The 18,508-nt window shown below is 34.1% G+C and overlaps 2 protein-coding genes across 2 annotated transcripts; one reads left to right on the top strand and one right to left on the bottom strand.

Annotated features, from left to right (window-relative positions):
- The first annotated feature begins 4,251 nt into the window (after positions 1 to 4,251).
- Positions 4,252 to 5,498, top strand: TRX2 (thioredoxin 2). The gene is made up of 3 exons (XM_007032367.3): positions 4,252 to 4,524; positions 4,684 to 4,806; positions 5,202 to 5,498. Exons 1-3 carry the CDS (start codon positions 4,375 to 4,377, stop codon positions 5,346 to 5,348), a joined length of 420 nt encoding a protein of 139 aa, XP_007032429.2. The 5' UTR covers positions 4,252 to 4,374; the 3' UTR covers positions 5,349 to 5,498.
- A 381-nt stretch (positions 5,499 to 5,879) lies between these two features.
- Positions 5,880 to 12,590, bottom strand: LOC18601432 (ATPase 4, plasma membrane-type-like). The gene is made up of 22 exons (XM_007032366.3): positions 12,403 to 12,590; positions 12,172 to 12,251; positions 11,904 to 12,023; positions 11,567 to 11,665; positions 11,196 to 11,333; positions 10,958 to 11,092; positions 10,679 to 10,858; positions 10,374 to 10,580; positions 10,174 to 10,293; positions 9,961 to 10,080; positions 9,700 to 9,822; positions 9,514 to 9,618; positions 9,252 to 9,396; positions 8,954 to 9,118; positions 8,436 to 8,674; positions 8,142 to 8,174; positions 7,912 to 7,993; positions 7,661 to 7,821; positions 7,202 to 7,387; positions 6,924 to 7,106; positions 6,662 to 6,840; positions 5,880 to 6,168 (listed from the first exon to the last, which is right to left on the bottom strand). The coding sequence occupies exons 2-22, from the start codon at positions 12,223 to 12,225 to the stop codon at positions 6,072 to 6,074; spliced, it is 2,871 nt and encodes a 956-aa protein (XP_007032428.2). The 5' UTR covers positions 12,226 to 12,251; positions 12,403 to 12,590; the 3' UTR covers positions 5,880 to 6,071.
- Positions 12,591 to 18,508: the final 5,918 nt, after the last annotated feature.

Raw genomic sequence — 18,508 nt, 5'->3', positions numbered from 1 at the left:
TCAAACGAGTGTATAGATAATTGAAGCTCGATAAATGTGATTTGTGAAATGTTGTGGACATATGGAAAGATAGAGACATGATGGTCTCATTATGGCTTTGTGCTTCGTCTGAGGGATGAATTCCAAACGTTGATTTGACTTGAGGTTAAATAGGTCCCGCTACCTTATGAATGTGTGTGTGCATGCATGGATGATGGTAAACAAGGATTGTGGTTTGGTCTTACCTACGATTCCCACCTCTAGTGTCGTGATGTCGCTCGTACGGAGATTACTTTGGGTAATGCCGTCAATGGGAGATTACTTCGGGCGATGCCAACTGTTAGGAGATTACTTCGGTCGATGATATGATTCTCTGCTAGCTGCGTCGGTGTTGGGTGTGATTTGATTCTCCTCTTGTTGCTTCGGCACAGGTGTGACTTGTGCTCCACTAGTAGCTTTGCTCTATTGGTGATTTGTTTTTTTAAAGCAGTTGGCCACCGTGCATGATTTGACTATGTCCAGGGGAGGACCACTCATTGATGTGTTTAATTATGATGATATAATACATAAATATGTGTGTATTGATATATGACTAAAATGTGGTGGTCATTGTATAATTTAAATGTGGTTGACATTTGAAGAAAAGCTTTGAGGGAAGCAAATCATACATATTGAGTTTGAGGTTGTGCCCGACAACTAAAGTGTGCCTATGGAGCATACATAATGATGGTTTATGACGGTAAGCTTTGTTTATTATGTTGTATTTTGGAGACACGGATTTGATCAATTAATGAATATGAGTGTGTCGTTGAGATGTGATTCCAGCAAGCATGGTGTGATATGCATGTAGGATATTAGAATGATCCTTGCACTTATATTTTGGAAATATTTGATAAATTACTATGTATGTTATATAATAAATGTGTCTTCATGTTATGAATATTCACTTATGCTTTATTATGCTGCGTTAGCATCCCCATCTCATTGAGTATTAGATGACTCACCCCCTTTGTGTACCATGTTCAGATAAGTGATATATACGTGGCTTAGCATCATCGTTTGAATGAACCAATTTTAGCATCTAGTAGGTTTTCCACCTAATGGTTCATTCCACTAAGGCCAGTCCACATTAGCTCATTTGAAATTTTAAAATTTAGAAAATAATGTATTTCAGATATTGTAGGCACTGAGTGCCATGTGATATTGTGTACAAAGGGTTGTATGATATAAACCTTATGATTGGCCTATGTGTGGCCTTATGAATATTGTACTAATGAGTTTATGAAATGAAATGGATTATATATTTTGTTTATGATACCATGGACTGAATATTGGACACGAGAATTCTAAGGCTTGCTTGGATTTCGCAGGCTTCACTTGTCGGACTGGTGCACCAATCACAAACCCGAGTTTGGGTCGTAACAACACCAATGAATGCACAATATCCGGTGACACTTTATGGCCATGCTTATGTTGGAATAAGCCTTGTAGCCAATCAGATTGATCAAGGCTTATGTCCTATCATGCAATCATATCATTCATGTCAAATGATTAGAGGTTTTCTTTCATCAATAAGACTATGCTTATATGTCTATTAGATAAAGTCCATGAGATTAACCTGTCTTGTAAAAGAATTGTAAATTGTTACAATTATGAAATCCCTATGCATCAAAATATACTCTCTAAATTGTTCATAGTCAATGTATCATTGAGACTAGACATCAATGATGGTTAAAGACTAGTACATTCTATGTTCCTTAGTTCAAAAATAAGCAACCAATCTCATAGGTTAAAGTATAGGAATACTTGGAACTAAAAAGTAAGTGTTTGTTCTAGGAACAAGTTCGCTAGACATAACCCAACATAAGGATTCCATTTGGTATTTCACTCTAATGTCAATGGAGTATATCCTCATTTGACAATCATGCAAATGATCCTTAGACTGAAGACACCAGCTTGTCTTATATGTAGAGTGTTATGCTTTAACTTTATCTCTCCAAGTCCTAACCAAGGATGCCTAAAAAGGATGAACGTTGAGTATAGCATGAAGCACATGAAGGCAAATCAATGGTCAAGATAGGATTCATCACTCCGAGTAATTAAAGAGATGTATCTCAATTGTTCAACCTTAAGTTAGCTTATGTGAAAACTTTGGCCAAAGCACAATAGGTTTTAGGAAATGAGTTTTTTATAATCCATGATAGCTAATTAGTGTTATGACTGAAATTGAAGATTTAAGAGTTGACATTGCATTATGCTCCTAAACTTTCTAAGATACATCATGAAAAGATTGAATTGCACTAAAAGACTGATCACTAAAAGTTGAGTCAAACCATTTTGACTCTTTTAACATTTGGGTGGCCATGATGGATTGCTAGATCCTACTCATGACCTAAAGTCATAAAATGGTTAATGTGATTAATGATAAATTCAAAGTAAGTTTGAATTTATCTAATCCTAAACTTAATTTACGGATTACATTTTAAAGTCATTGTCAACATGTTGGAAGCCTAATGGGTCACACACAAAAGGTGAATATTGAGATTACATAGGGAAAGGTGATTAAGTTGGATTTAATCAAAACTAGAATTTATAAACTTTTATTGAACTTAATTAAAAGGCTTAATTAAGTGCAAGGACCAATTAGCAATTACATGGAAAAGCAATTAGAGCTGAAATTGGTCCATGATATAAATACCTGGCTTAAGCTACGCTCTTAGTAACCTAACCACTACTCAACACTAATGAGTAATGTTGTCGCCCTTTGTGAGTGTGTGAAGAGAAAATTTTGTTTTCTTTTGTTCTTTTGGCTAGGGTGAAAGGAAGGAAATAGTGTTTAAAAACACATCTTTGCTAGCACATTGGAGGCTTGGAAATCCCACCCTTTAGTAAAGATTTCTCCATTCATTGTGTGGATTTTCATTAGAGGATGCATAAGAATTTCTTAGACAACTTTGGTTTGCAACAACCAAGCCTAGTGTAAGGTCTCTTGGAGGGGCTGTTTTGGTGGAGTTTGTACAAGGAATCAAACTTTCCTTTGTACCCAAGGTAATGACTAGATCACACGTGCGTTTTGTTGTACTACATACCATCCAAAAACCATGAAAGTGGCCTTAGGTGGAAAGGTCGGTTTTAGTTGTTTTTTCGCTGCGTTAATAATTTTGGTTTTGTTTTTGTTATTTGCATTTTGATACATGTCAGGCCTTTCCCACTAATGTTAGCATCTTTTTTTCATGAGTGCTATTAAGCTCATAAAAGTGGTCACACTTTGCATTCACATAGGTAGATCCCATAAAAAATACCCCATAACTACTCTAACAAATATATATTATAAGCCTATTAAAAGTACATTACTCATCATGTCCTTACTATTATGGTTACCTGCCACTTGACCTGAAATGAAATATTATTTATCATATTATAATGCTAACAGCTCAATACGAATAATACACTTTGTCTCATTGAATTCAAGACTAAAGGTTATACCAAACATTAAGTCGAAGTTCCACCATTATTGACTTTAATTTGTGAACTTGAACCTCCATCTTTTTTTAGGTCTTATTTACAAGATGTCCAATATGTTTTACTATTGAAAATGTCCAACATGACACATATATAACATGATGCTTTGAACGTTCTATGTAATTATTATCATATCATTGCATCTAATCAATCAATCTTCTTTTTAATTTTGGTAGAAAGTCGAACAATTTCCAGATTAAGGTTGCCTTTGGGCCTGAAATTCAAATGAGCAATCAACCCACATCTGGGCCATGTTTTTTGTTCCTTCTGTGAAATGGGGAGCCCAACAACCCACCAACTGAGAGCCATAGCCCAAATTAATGGATCCAAAAGGCCCATTTTTTGGCTTGCTCTAACATGAAGAAATGAATTCCAAACCCAAGTAGCAATATATATTTTTAAAAATAGTACTGTTAAAATTTAAATTACGTAACATATAATTATTTTTAATATTTATATTATTAATTAAAAATCACCATTTGATCCCAACTTAATGTAGGTTGTACTAAGAAATATATTTAAAGTCAATTGGTTTTTAAAAAATTAAAAAGATTCTTATAATTAATGTTAAATAAGAGCTATCAAATTTATGAATAAAAAATTATTGATTTCAGGATCCTCTACGTAACTTATTGCAATTCAATAAACATATTTCTTAGTTAATAAAAATAAATAAATAAATAAACTAGTAGTAATGAACAAATACGTAATTAAAAAATAAATTATATAAAGATTTCCACTGATTTCGTACCATTTCTGCAAAGTATAACGATAAAACCGAAGCTTCCCTGCTCCAGCTGCATCCAGTAATAACTAGCCTCACTTTTTCTTTTCTTTGTTTTGAGAAAAGAAAAGGAAATCAAGAGAAAGAAAATGGGTTCTTTCTTTTCAAGCTTGTTAGGTTCGGCATCAGAAGATTCATCTTCAAATTCATCTTCATCTGAGCCTTCAAGGGTCTTAACCTTCCATTCATCTCCCAGATGGCAGCTTCACTTCAACTCTGTCAAAGAAACCCCAAAGCTTGTACCTTTCTGTCAACCCAAATCCAAAATTTTGCCTTTTTTTTTTTATCCATTTATTTTGAGTTTTGATGGTTCTTGTGATTATTATACAAAAGATCTGACTCTGGGTTTTTGTTTCTTTTTCTTTTTATATGCATAAAAAAAAAAACAATGAGAGCAGATAGTTATAGATTTCTCAGCTTCCTGGTGTGGGCCTTGCAAGTTCATAGAACCTGCTGTACATGACATGGCTGCAAAGTTCACGGAAGTTGATTTTGTTAAAATTGACGTTGATGAGCTGCCTGTATGTTTTCGATCCTTTTCTGCACATAATTTGGAAATAGTCTGTCAGGGTGCTTTAGTATACAGGATGATTAATAGAACATGATAAAAATGAAGATTTTCAATAATTTCTCAGGGTAACTCTCTCCTTTTCTGTACATAATTTGTAAGTAAATTGTTAGGAGTGCATTTTGTGTACAGGATAATGGAAAAGATATGATCAATTTTTTGGTAACTTGTTATGCCTTTGCTACAATATCATTCTGTGTCCTAAATGCACCCTAAAAAATGAGTTGAGTTGGGACGAAATAACATAGTCTGTAATATATATTTGGAGACGTTGTAGAGGATTTTATTAATTTTGCCCTTGGTTTTTGTTGTCGCTTCTTTTTCTTTTGGTTGTTGGTGGGTTTCTAGGATGTGGCGCAGGAATTTGGGGTGCAGGCAATGCCAACATTTGTGTTGGTGAAGAAAGGGAAGGAAGTGGATAGGGTGGTTGGAGCCCAAAAGAATGACCTTGAGAAGAAGGTTGAGAAGCATAGGACTCTCCAGGCTGCTACTTGACAATACTTTCAGTTTGTATATTTCCTTTAATAATGTCTAACGGGGTTTCCTGAAATTGATTATGGTAAACAATGTTTCAACTCTTTATTGTGGGACGATGATGATTTCATATATGCGATTGATATAAATGGTCAGATGCTTTCTTTTACATTCATTTCCTTTTGTGTTTATCTGATTTCCCATATTGCATTCGGTGGCTCCAAATTTAGCTTGTTAAGTATGAAATGGAGTGATACAATTAGGTTATTGCCCCAAAAGGAGAAGGAATCTTTATATGCAGCATCTTTACTCAAGCAAGTAGAGTGACCTTGATAGAATTCTTGAGTAATTAAATCTTGGCAGCTGTCTTAAGACTCCTCTCTAACAACAGGCATCTTCGTATTATTGACAAAGATTTCTGATTGGTATTAAAGGATTAGCATTCATTCTTTCTAGGATTTCAGATCAACTCTGTTCTGTTGCTTTCTGCTTTTCCTTGATAGGATTAGAGAGAGAGCCAGCATTAAAATGAAATTATATATGGAAAAGAGGTAGAGAGAACAGGACCAAGATTACATTGAATCCATAGGAAACAAGAGTCTTTCAGGAAGATGATGGATTTAAGCATATGAAAAGCAGTTGGAATATTTTGGATGACAAATTACAGGGCTTTATTACTCTCAGCAGTAGCAGCAGCCGCAGCAGTATATGTACAGCATGTAGGTGCAAAATGTTGATGTCTTCTTAGACGGTGTATGCTTGCTGAATCGTGTCTATGTCAAGACCCTTCAATCTAACTACCGATTCGACATGCCCTTTCAGCGTAGTCAGTTCTCTCAGCCTGCAAGAGAAAATGCAAATATTTAGCGTGATCACACGCTACCATTACCCCTCCAGCAATAACCCATTTCGGAACACATTTAGTTTGCTATATTCATGTCTTTGCTCTACTCCAAAAAGGATCAAAATATCAACTGTGATCAGCCATTCATTAGATGAGAATAACAAACAGAGCCCTTGATGCTCTTGCATTTTGGGTTTATATGCCAGCTCTCTTCTAATGAAAAGCATTGCCAATTTCTATTTGACAATTTAAAGAACAACAAAAATTAAACCCATCCATGTAATTGGCAGGCATTTTATGTGCCATTTTACAGCATCCAGCTTCTAATCACCTGGATAGAAACCAGAAACTTAGGCTTAATTAGCCCCTGGAGGTAACTCTTGCCCATCTAGTTAAATGTCTCCGTGAGCATATAAGAAGAGGGAAAGGGAAAACAATGAATATGCTGACCGCAAAATTTAGTGTTAGCTTATTATTAATGGATGCATACCTCGCAATTTCAGCTCGCCTTTTTGCTTCTTCAGCCATCTGATTAAGTTCTGTGAAACTGGTGCGGTCGCTGAACATCTTGGTATCAGGTGCCTGGAGCCCATGGAGGGTCCTCTGAGCATGTGCCCATTTTAGTTCACGTTCTTCCTTCCCAAAGTCTTTCTTCCTCGTGAAAGCAATCTGCAAAACAATCAACCAAATGAAACATTCAGCAAGTTGCTCCGCGCAACAACAAAAGTTGCTCTACCAGTTGAAAATCATACCCTTTGTTCAATAACAAGATCCCAAGCCTTCCCGCTCAGGGCATATCGTATGAAGAACTTGATAAAGTCGAGTGGGATATAGAAGACAAGGTTGTAAAGCCATATCACACCTGCCCAACCCCATCCAATTCCTTCAATGGCAGCAAAGCTCCAGTTTGCATACACAGCTATCAGTGTAGCAATCTGTTCATGAGAGAAACCAGACAAATCAAGAATAGGTATTTCTGTTTTACATAACTCATGTTTGAAAGCGACAAAAAAGCAGCAGTTTCACTAACCAGCTGGGCAGCTACAAAAGCTGTTACAAGTAACAGGCCAGGACGCTCAACATAAGACCAACTCCTTGCTCTTGTTACAAATATGAGCGCCTGACTGATAATGCTCACTTGCAGATATATTGCAGAAGCAAGCTTTCTCATGTCATCATGGTCCTTTTGCTGAAGGCTTGAAACCCCAAATGTGCGCTGAATAACACAGCATCACACTAAGCAACTGAGTATGGCATGATTAAAGTAATACATCATATGGAACACACACACAGCCGAATGGTCAAAAGCAACAACAAAAGAGAAATTAAGGGTTCCTCTGATCGTTGATTTTGCTAGAAAGCAAAAATCATAATTGATAAAAAATGAACAAATGACTAAATGTAACTCCAATTCTAACATAATTGTTCTGCGTGAAAGTAGATGAATATTGATTTGGTTACTTTCAATGTCATAAAACTATCATCTTACGGGAAAGAAGTCTGTCTCGTATGCTGCCCAAAAGAAAATGACAGTCATCATGGCTAAGTAACCACCAAGAATGACTCCAGTAGCAAAGATTTCTGCCAATTTCCAGCTGTCTGGCTGAGGAGATGGTTTCACCCTATCCTTGGATATCGTCATAATGGTACCTGACAGACCAATGATTTGTTTTTCAAGCAAGCATACTAAATAGAATCAGGGACTGCACTTTCAGGGTAATGAAGACAAGCATTACAAACCATCATTGAGGATAGCAATAATCAGCACCATGAAGGGGGGAAAATCAAACTGCCATATCAAGGCCAGTAACATGAAACCAAGCTGTCAAGCAAGAGGTCAAATGAACGTACAGTACCAAGTCAGAATCAAGCTACTTTTTGAGAGGAAACCACCATTATATTACCACAGCAGTTACACTAAATATAATTGTCAGAAAGCAACATTTCAAAGCCAATGCCAAAGAACTTACCACAATACGGATTGTAATGGAAACCGCATATATCTGCGAAGAAGAAAGAAATCAAATAACTTCAAATTAAACAACAATGTTGCTCAATATGGTTAATTGTGAAAGGAGGAGATAATAATGCCTGAAAAAACCATAACCATAACTTACCTAGTAAAACTCATATTTTTGTTTATATATTTTTTAAGTTAAATAAGTAAAGCTGACTAATTAGTATGTTAAGGACTTGAGTTAGAAGAACTGCCTGGCTGACTCCAAATGTTGCCATTGCATATCATGGCTATAGTCTAGACTCACCGTGTAATTTTTCATCCTTTGGAATATTGCACGACTAGTTAGTACAGCACTGATTATAACACTAAGACCTGGTTCTGTCAAGACAATGTCGGAAGCACTTCGGGCTGCATCAGTTGCATCAGCCACAGCTATGCCTATGTCAGCCTTCTTAAGAGCAGGAGCATCATTGACCCCATCACCAGTCATTCCGCATATATGTTTCCTGGCTTGCAAGCGCTTCACGATCTCATACTTGTGCTCTGCACCAGCAATTAAATGAAAGTAGTACAAGCAAAGACAACATAAGAAGCATACTCTAACACCAAAATTAAGGACGTCCTTATCATAAATTGCATCCAAACATCACGTCAGTCATTGACCACAGGCCTCATTGTCTAATGGTATCTGGCAGTGGCACCAGAGAGGATCAAGTCTCTAACCATCAGCTTTAAGTGTGTGTTTGAGTTCTTAGACATGGCTTGGGGATGTTTTTGCAAGGAAAATTTATTTCAAGATGGAAAAGGAAAATGTGAAGATACCTGGGAAAACACCAGCAAAGCCATCAGCTTTCTCAATCAACTCATCAACTGGCAAAGCAGCAATAGACTCATCTTTGTTTTGTCCTAACAAGGCTGATGAAGGATACATGTTGGTTCCCATTCCCAGACGGCGTCCTGTTTCTTTTGCTATTGCAAGTTGATCGCCTAATGGTTATAAGAAAGATCAAGAATAGGAGCATTGATCAGAATAAGGAGACATGCTCAAATAAAAACAAGTATATTCATTTACCAAGTGCATTGAGATAGTTTGACGCAGTATCAATATGAGGATACGCACCTGTGATCATTTTCACGTTCACTCCAAGATTCAGTGCCCTTCGTATTGTGTCCGCACTGTCATGTCTAGGTGGATCAAACAAAGGCATTAGGCCAATAAATTGCCATGGACCTCCTGAGCTTTCCTTTCTTCCATCAGGAACTTCCTGTGCATTGATTGATATAGCCAAGAAAATTATCAATTTCATTGTAAAATGTAACAGGGATAAAATCACTTAATTATAGGACAAAGAAACAAGACTACATAATATATATGTCATCACCTGATATGCTACTGCAAGTGATCGTAATCCACGCTCTGCAAACTTATCAATTACTGCATGAACTCTACGCTCCAACTCTGATTTATTGTGTGCAAGATTCAAAATCTATAATCCAACAAAAGGAATGAATTACTTCATGGCATTAACAGAACAGTCAAACTACATAAAGTCTACTGATGAGCCTACCTGTTCAGGTGCACCTTTGCTGACCCGGTGCATTCTACCTTGATTGTCAATATATGTCAGAGCCGTTCGCTTATCAGTTGGATTGAAGGGAAGGAAGTGAACTTCTTGAATACCTGCTCGTGCCTAGGAAGTTTTTTCAAGGGATAAGCAGAGAAACCAAAGTAAATCAAAATAGTAAGATTTAATTAAGCTCTCCTAATTGTTACCTCCTGTCTAGCATAAGCAGCAAGCATAAAAGGAACATAACATCAATAAGCATACCTCCTTTGGATCAGCCAGCATCCCCACTATAGCAGCGTCTATTGCATCCTGGTTTTCCAGCCGAGATGCACGAGCTGCCATCAGAACGACAGTATCTGGATCTACTCCTTTCGCAAAGATCTATGCCACAACATCAAGATAAAAAACGTTGGACCGCAGAATAAAATCAGATTGCTAGAACAGAGATAAAATATGAAGCAATTGCCAACCAACCTCAACAAGATTTTTGTCCACTGACAACTTGTTCAAGGTCAAAGTTCCAGTTTTGTCACTGCAGAGGACATCCATGCCTGCCATTTCTTCTATTGCTGTCATTCGTTTGGTGATAGCTCCCTGCACCGACATATATATGTCAGCACAATTAAGCAATGATCATCTTAAGAAACACACTCACAAGAGCAATTAGAACAAACCTGCAGGGATAAGCGATGGGACCCAATTGCCATTGTAACAGATAGAACTGTGGGCATGGCAATAGGAATTCCTCCAATAAGAAGTACCAGCAAATTGTCAATTCCTGGACGGTACTCACGGTGTTGAATCGGGTACATGACGATGATTTCTGTTATCATCCCCACCGCGATGGAACATATACAGAAATTACCAATTGCAGTCAATACCTGTTAAGCAAATGCAGAAAAGCATTTTATGAACAAAACAAATGCAGAAGAATACCAATTATTAATTTAAAATAAGGTTTGTGGCTCTTTCTCTGTACCTTTTGAAAGTGACCCTGTTGATTAGTAGAATCCACGAGGTGAGCAGCCTTGCCAAAGAAGGTATGAACACCCGTGGCAATCACCACTGCCTCAATCTCTCCCTGTTTGCATGTAGAACCCGAGTAAATACTGTCACCGGGGCCTTTAGTTACGGGAAGAGACTCACCAGTTAGCGCAGACTGCATTGAGAAACATAGAATGTTAAGAAATAAACTTAAAACTGATTCAGTTGGAATTCAGCCAACAGAAGAATGAATCTATTAAGGTTGCAAAAGAACCTGATCAATTTTCAGTGGATCACCATCAAGGAGGCGAGCATCTGCAGGAATAATGTCCCCGAGTTTAATACTGATTATATCACCAGGAACAAGAATAGCGGCATCCTCCTCAATCCACTTCCCGTCCCTAAAAACCTGAAACAATTCATTGCAGGTTGAATATACAACAAAACAAGAATGTCCTTTGAAAGTATTTTTATATGTAAAACATGAAGGCACATATCGTTTATCCAATTACCTTAGCTTTAGGAGCAAGACGAGCCATGAGAGCTGCAGCAGCATTGCCAGCATTGTTCTCTTCTATGAAACTTATAGTTGAATTAATAAAAAGAAGAGTAATAATCCCAACGAAATCTTGCCAGTCAGGTGGTTTCCCCTGCAAAGGCATGAGGACATTGCTAAGTTCCTCCACCGTTTTTTCCCAAGAAAAATATCAAAAGAGAAAAGAAAAACAAGATGCTTCCCATATTTACTGCGTGCTAACATCATTCAAGTAATTGAATAACAAAAGGCATTCGTGTGAATTATTATATGTATAAATATAGTATTGTGTTTTTTGCCAGAAACAAAAACCAACATAGATTACAGAACATAATGAAATACACTCACGCCTCCATTGGCAAGTGCTATGGCCATGATTGCTGCAGCTTCCATAACCCATGAGAGAGGGTTCCACATAAACCCCAAGAACTTCAAAATTTTGCTCTCCTGCAAAACAGAAAAAGACAAATATATTAGCTCTATTTCACTTGAAAAAAAGGTAATCTACCGAAACTTACAGAGAGAACTATAATTTATGTAACGGGTTCCAACCAACCAACTCTGTCCATAAAACTTGATGATCAGTTTTTAAAAACCTGAAAATTAGTGTTTTTTCGAACATAAAACTAAGATTTTATTTGTTTAAAAGGAATTATTAAATAAAAATTTTAAAATATATTAATACCTTTTTTTCCTCAAGCTTATTGTAGCCAAAAATAGCAAGCCTTTGCTCAGCAGCTTCTGTGGTTAGACCATCTTTGTTACACCTCAAAGTCTGAAAAACCTCTTCAAGTGGCACATTTTCCTACACCCAAAGGTTTAATTTATCAAAATCCAAAACAAGACAAAAATCCCAGAAATCAAAAACATCCAAAGAAAAAGACACCTAAAACAGAATCAAATTAACCAAAAAAAAAACAGCGTATGCCCTCTGTTTTAGCTTTGTATCATACCAAATCAACAGCTTCCTTCAGCACTGCATCCAAGGTCTCATTATTGTTTTCCATATCAATAGAGTTGGTCCTTCTGAAGCCTTACAAAATCAAGTACAAGAACATCAAAAGACTAAAATTTGAAGAACTCATAAAACTCAAAGAGAATCAGAATTCAGAAGACAGAAACAGAGTACTCTGTTTTTCTGTGTCTTTCTCAAAAAGTTTGGTTGTTATTGTTTTTTCTCTCACCAGAATCTCAAAGTGGCCGCTCTTTTAAAGGTTAGGATTGATTGTTTCAAGGTGGGGATAAATTGATAAACAGCAACAAAAGTAGATCATGTACTTGGCGGGTACACTCTGTTTCTATTACATCCTCCTCCCTAATTTCATTTTGTTTTTCTTGTTCTGAAGAAATTAGATGAGTGGAAGCAAGACACTTGGAGAAGTAGATTATTATGCCTTAAGTTGGATACTCCTTTGGACCATTTTGTCCCTTACCTCACTTTCTCTCCTTTTGTTTTTCGAGGGAAAAAAAGAAATAAATATTTCATTCATACATGCATTGTTTGGGACAATTGATGGAATATTAACATTGAGCTTATGATGGATTGGCAATGACTAAAAGGTGTTTCCTTTTAACTTTGAGGAATGACATGACTAAAGTTTCTTTGGTTTTGGCATTGAGTGTGAAATCATGCAAAAGATGTTTTTAAGCAATGATATGGATATGTTACAATATTCCATCACATTTTATGGGTGATTTACAATTTCCAAACCCACCACTAGAGAAATACTAAAGCTATTTCCCCCTTTTTCCTGTGTAGATGCCTAAATGGTTAGGTGAGAGTATAGAAAACAAATTTACTTTTAACTTTTACTGTTTTAATGCAATTGAGAGCTGATGATTTCAACAGCAATCTTAGAATTTTTCTTTTGGTATAATATTTGAAAATTTTTTTAATTATTTAAAAAGATTTAAATAAATTTTTATTCTTTTAATGCATTCAATCAAACTCTTGTAATTTTATTTTTAGTCAAATAGGTTTTTATAACTAACAGTTAATTGATTGTTCGTCAGTGAGAATGTTATTTATCATTTTATATTCACTTATCACTGACATGATGTTGATATAAATAGTGAAAATACTACATGATCATATCATCATGTTACGTTAGTATGTCACGTTATCATTTTTTATGATATGTAAAAATGTCACGTCGTATAAAATAACAAATAGTATTTTAATTAATAATAATAATTAATCAATCATTAATCATAAAGATTTATTAAACTCAAAATTAAAATTTAAAGATTTAATTGAATACAATAAAAAAAATAAAAAATTTATTTAAAATTTTTTAAACAATTTAAAATATTTTTTAATTTTTGTAAGTATTATACCTTTATTTTTTTTTCTTCCTTTCTTTTTCGTGTATATATATATATATATATATGCATCTTTTTCAACCCTTGAATTAGACTAATTGTTTTGTGTTGCACACGACATCCATTTGAAATTTGGGCAACATTATTACAGCTCAATTATAGCTATGACCAAGCCTTCTGTACGAAACTTGTCCAAGATAGCATAATTTAAGACGGTCCTAGATGGCCGAATTTTCAACCCCTTTGATACAGTTTTGTTATTATTATAATTTTCATTCTCCTAGTAGGAATTTTAACTTGGTTTAAATATACAAGTGTGCATCATTTACCACAACTTTATCAATTAAAACTTAGAAGAACTTGACAATTTCTTCTTCTTTTTTCATAATAAATTGCAAGTTAGTAAATATAGAAAATGTGGTCACTCCAATATTTTAGAAATGAAAAGAGAAAAATTGCAATGTTTTTCTCATTTTTAATCAGACAATTTTCTTGTGATGACTTTGCAAGCTAAGAGAGCAATGTTTACCTTGACAATGTTACGCCTAATTTCTTCAAAGAGTTTTGTTAGGTTCAAAAATAATCCAAAAGCCATTAAAGTTTGGTGTATAAACCTACCAAGAGTGCATCATTATTCAGACATCAACCTGAAAACGCATGTATTGGTTTTCATATAATAAAGCTTTCCCATTTATTTATTTACACTAAAATTGGATTTAATACGACTGCTTAACTCACATGTTCATATCTCTAGCTACCAAAAAGAATAGCAGAGGATGCCCAATGTTTAATAATCTTTTCTTGATTTTTAGTACATCAATTAGATGTTCATGTCTATTGAAAAATGAATGTGAAACGAATTGAATAAGCCTAAAATATAGACATTATAATCTAGCCTTAATTATTAAGGTTGTGGAAATCCTTACAAAGTAAGGTTGGAGGCATTAACCTTAGCCAATAATTTAAATGAAAGCGTGCAAACCACAACTTGAATTGATTTGTCATTTGGGTTTAATTCAATTCAAATATATAGTTGAAATCTCAAATGCCAACAATAATGTTTTTTCTCTTGTAGGAAAAGAAAACTCAAAACCCAATATGTTCATCATACCAATAATCTTCTCAAAGAGGCAACCTTATTAATGAACTTCATTCATGAATATAGACTAAACTTTTTGTTGGTACACATGCTTTCAACTACATAGACATGAGGGTTGAGTACAACATCCGGTAACTTTGAAAAAAGAAATGCATAAATGATCACAATAACATGAACAAGAGTCCTATCGAATTCGACTTGGACTCTTGAAAAGTCACAGTAGTCAGTATCCGTGTTTGTCCATTTTCCCTTCTTTTCTAAACCTTTCTCTCTTCTTCTTCAATTTTCTTCTTGCATGTGATTTCATCATTTTGATTTTCATTTCGTAGCATACTTCCAAACAAATACTAATATTTTTTGGTCATTTCTACAATAATGGAATTAAAATTTTATATAAAAATAATTAAATAATAATCATATAATATAAAATTATGAACTGAATCAATACGAAACAAAAATTAATCATTTTAAAATAACATCAATAAACAAGAGTCCCATCAAATTCGACTTGGACTCTTGAAAAGTCACGATAGTCAATATGGGTGTTTGTCCATTTTTCCTTCTTTTCTGAACCTTTCTCTCTTCTTCTTCAATTTTCTTCTTGCATGTGATTTCATCATTTTGCTTTTTTCAGATCATACTTCCAAACAAATACTAATATGCACTCGAATATTTGACTCATTGATTAGTACATTATCTCCTTATTTAAATAGCAAAATTCAAATCTCCCATCCTTCAATTATAAAAAAAAAATATTAATATTTTTTATTATTTCTGTAATAATGAAATTAAAATTTTACATAAAAATAATTAAATAATAATAAAATTATAAACTGAATCAATACGAAATAAAACTTAATCATTTTTAGAATAACATCAAATTATAAGATGACAAGCCGCCACCTTCTATCACCACTTTCAATCTGTCCCTACCTTTAAAAAAATAAAGAATTATTAACTTTTGATACATGAGAGGCCCCCAATCCTTTTTCTTTCCTTTAGAATAAGTTGGGGACACGTTTTCGGGTCAGCTTTCTCATTCCTAACCACCGCCATAACCGTCAAAGTGGAAATAGTTGTTTAATACTTAAGAATTAAGATCAAATTAAAATAAATATTTGATTTTTAAGTTACTTGGGCACCCCATCTATGTGATAAGAGCACACTCTCAAAGATGAAATTGACCCTTTTATTTTATTTTTTTTCTTTTTAATTTGAACGCTACTATGTTTTTCCTTTTTTTTTTTTTTTCATCTATAACGAATTCCAAATAAATTGTAAAATGAATAGAAAAATCAGGTAAAATTATGAATACAGGCCTTCACAATTGTTTGACATTTGGGCTTGGAGGGGGGGTAAAAGAACACTACATATGCACCACTACACAATGCTTTCTTTTTAAAAAAACAAAACAAAGAAAAATCAAAGATTTCATTTTATTTTATATACCAACTTGGAAGCCACCTGAAACAGGCAAAATCAATTTCAAGATACGTTCAACGCTGAGGTGGTTAGGTTTTGATTTTTGTCGTGGAGCCAACTCTTTCTCTCCTTTTTTTTTTTATTTCTGGATGAATTGCATTATTTTGTTAGACTCACTTCATTGTTTCAATGAGAAGAAGAAGAAGAAGAAGAAGTAGAAGAAATCAAGATGGTAACCTGAGATTTCCAATTAATTATGGGTTCTTAGACCTGGGACAGTTGACTTATATACACCTCACCAAAATCAATTATATCTTCTTAAGTATGTCCAATAAACTATGTATGGTTAACAATTAACTCTTTCTCTTTCAAGTTAACCACTATTAAATCTTGAGTGATTAAGTGCCAATTGGTAGTTCTAACATGTAGCTATACAAGCTGAAAAGTCAGTGGTGGGAAATAGCTAAGACAGCAACATGTAGCAAAATTTTCCACTATATACCAGACCTTCAAACACACAAAGATAAGACGTTTGTCACAATCTGTTTGCTTCACCAATGAAACTGGATGAAAACTGGGAGTATATCCAGGGACGCTCATACAATAATTAAAGAGACCACTGGACCACAGCAGCTAACAAACACCAAACGTTTGTATTTGTTTAATTGTCTCTCTCCGGTGTTTGCAGATTATTTTATCAGTGGTCCTATAATTGCATGAAATGTTAATTATAAGACAATTTAATGTTTTGATCATTAAAGAAAAAAATAAATGTTCATAAAATTATTATTTATTATTCTTTTTGTGAGTAATCAGACAATTGAAATATATCATCATTACTCTATAATGTTAGATTTTCTCAAATAATAAAATGTGAACTTACATCATTTAATTTAGAGTAAATTACTCTTGACTCTCTAAGTTTTAATCATAATTTACTTTCAATGTACATATGGATATTAGAAATAGACACTTCACCCAAATTTCTTAATGTCATTAACAGATTTGAGAAAAAGTCTAAAATACCTATCAAATAAAAAGCACAGTCCAACCCACTGCATGCAATCTTTCTTCCTTCTCAGCCATTGGATTTAGTTTCTTTTTTTCTTCTTCCCTTTCTCCAAAACTGATTTTTCTCTTTTCCTTTGCTTTCCTCTTCTTCTTCTCCTTCTTCTTCTTATCTCTCTCTGAAACCGTTTCCTCTCTTTTCTTCTACTTTCCCTTCCCTCCATAAAGTGGCAATATTATAGTTTATAATATGATAGAGTAAAGTGGGTTATACTCTAATATTAAATATATATGGGCCTAAGGGTGCAAGTTTATGTACGAAATCTTAAATCCTATGATAAGTGAGATTAGGGATTCACTATATACAAGTATGACTAAATCTCATCTCATGTCTATATAAAAACATTATCTCGCCCATTAAAAAGTTATTGAAAAGAAGGAGAAAGATCCTTGTACACTGAATCTCAATAGTTAAACTAGTCAATATTATATTAGCTATCAAATCATGGATAAAAAATCAAGTACCCTTCTATTTTCTAAAATTCAACTATAGAGAATTCTAGATTAGTATAAATTAATTATACATAAAGTTCTTCAAATGATATCAGAGTTTGCCATAGTTTGAATATAGGATCCAATTTAGCATTATTTTGTGTGATTTATAATAAATTTACCATGTTTAAGTCATCGAAATCTTTAGGCAGACAAAAAATTATTTTTTAGTTACTAATTTTGTCAATAAATATAGGGCTTTTATTCCTCTTAATACAATTGGATTAAATCGACATATAGATAGTAACTTAGTTTGACTTTTAGAGAGAGAAATCAAAACTTAAAATTTGAGTCAAAACTTAAAGTTCGGGTTTAAACTTTAAATCCAATTCATGAATTGGTTAAAACCATTAGATTTAATGTATTTCAATTTGAATTGATCTTTGTAAATAGGTTATTGTTTGTTATAGATAAAATGTAAGGTTTGATTGCATCAAATATGAGGCTTATATGGAAAATATTAAGATGATTAAAATAGGGTCAAGAATGGATCTTGAAACTCGAATTTTTGACAATTGATCTTGATTTATGTTGTTTTGATGAATTTTAATGCATGGGTTTTCTAAAACAAAGTGTTTGTCAATATTTAAAAGGTCTAATTTGGTTAAAATGGACTAAAAATCGAGAATTAGGAAGAAAACAAGAAGTAGACTTGAATGAGTCAATTTTTGCTCTAATCGGGCTAGACCCAATTTGATTGGAGGTTGAAGTAGACAAGACCAATTGGGTGACAAGGTCAACTTGAAAGTGGGAGGATGGGGCCCTCGACCTGTGTTTTTTTGGCATTTTTTTATAATTTTCTCCCCTTATCCTTACATTACAAATTTGTGCTATTTTTCTAATTTTAATGCACATTTAATATTTATTTATTTTGTGTACATTTAATT

Source organism: Theobroma cacao, chromosome 4, assembly GCF_053813885.1.
Source record: "Theobroma cacao isolate CCN51 chromosome 4, ASM5381388v1, whole genome shotgun sequence".
Taxonomy (NCBI): domain Eukaryota; kingdom Viridiplantae; phylum Streptophyta; class Magnoliopsida; order Malvales; family Malvaceae; genus Theobroma; species Theobroma cacao.
This window is presented reverse-complemented; position numbering and strand designations above follow the sequence as displayed.

Coding starts and splice junctions, on each gene's coding strand:
- TRX2 (XM_007032367.3), top strand. CDS start 4,375: ATGGGTTCTTTCTTTTCAAGCTTGTTAGGTTCGGCATCAGAAGATTCA. Junction 4,525..4,683: donor TCAAAGAAACCCCAAAGCTT/GTACCTTTCTGT, acceptor CAATGAGAGCAG/ATAGTTATAGATTTCTCAGC. Junction 4,807..5,201: donor TTGACGTTGATGAGCTGCCT/GTATGTTTTCGA, acceptor GTGGGTTTCTAG/GATGTGGCGCAGGAATTTGG.
- LOC18601432 (XM_007032366.3), bottom strand. CDS start 12,225: ATGGAAAACAATAATGAGACCTTGGATGCAGTGCTGAAGGAAGCTGTT. Junction 12,024..12,171: donor TGAAGGAAGCTGTTGATTTG/GTATGATACAAA, acceptor CTTTGGGTGTAG/GAAAATGTGCCACTTGAAGA. Junction 10,581..10,678: donor AACAGGGTCACTTTCAAAAG/GTACAGAGAAAG, acceptor TTTGCTTAACAG/GTATTGACTGCAATTGGTAA.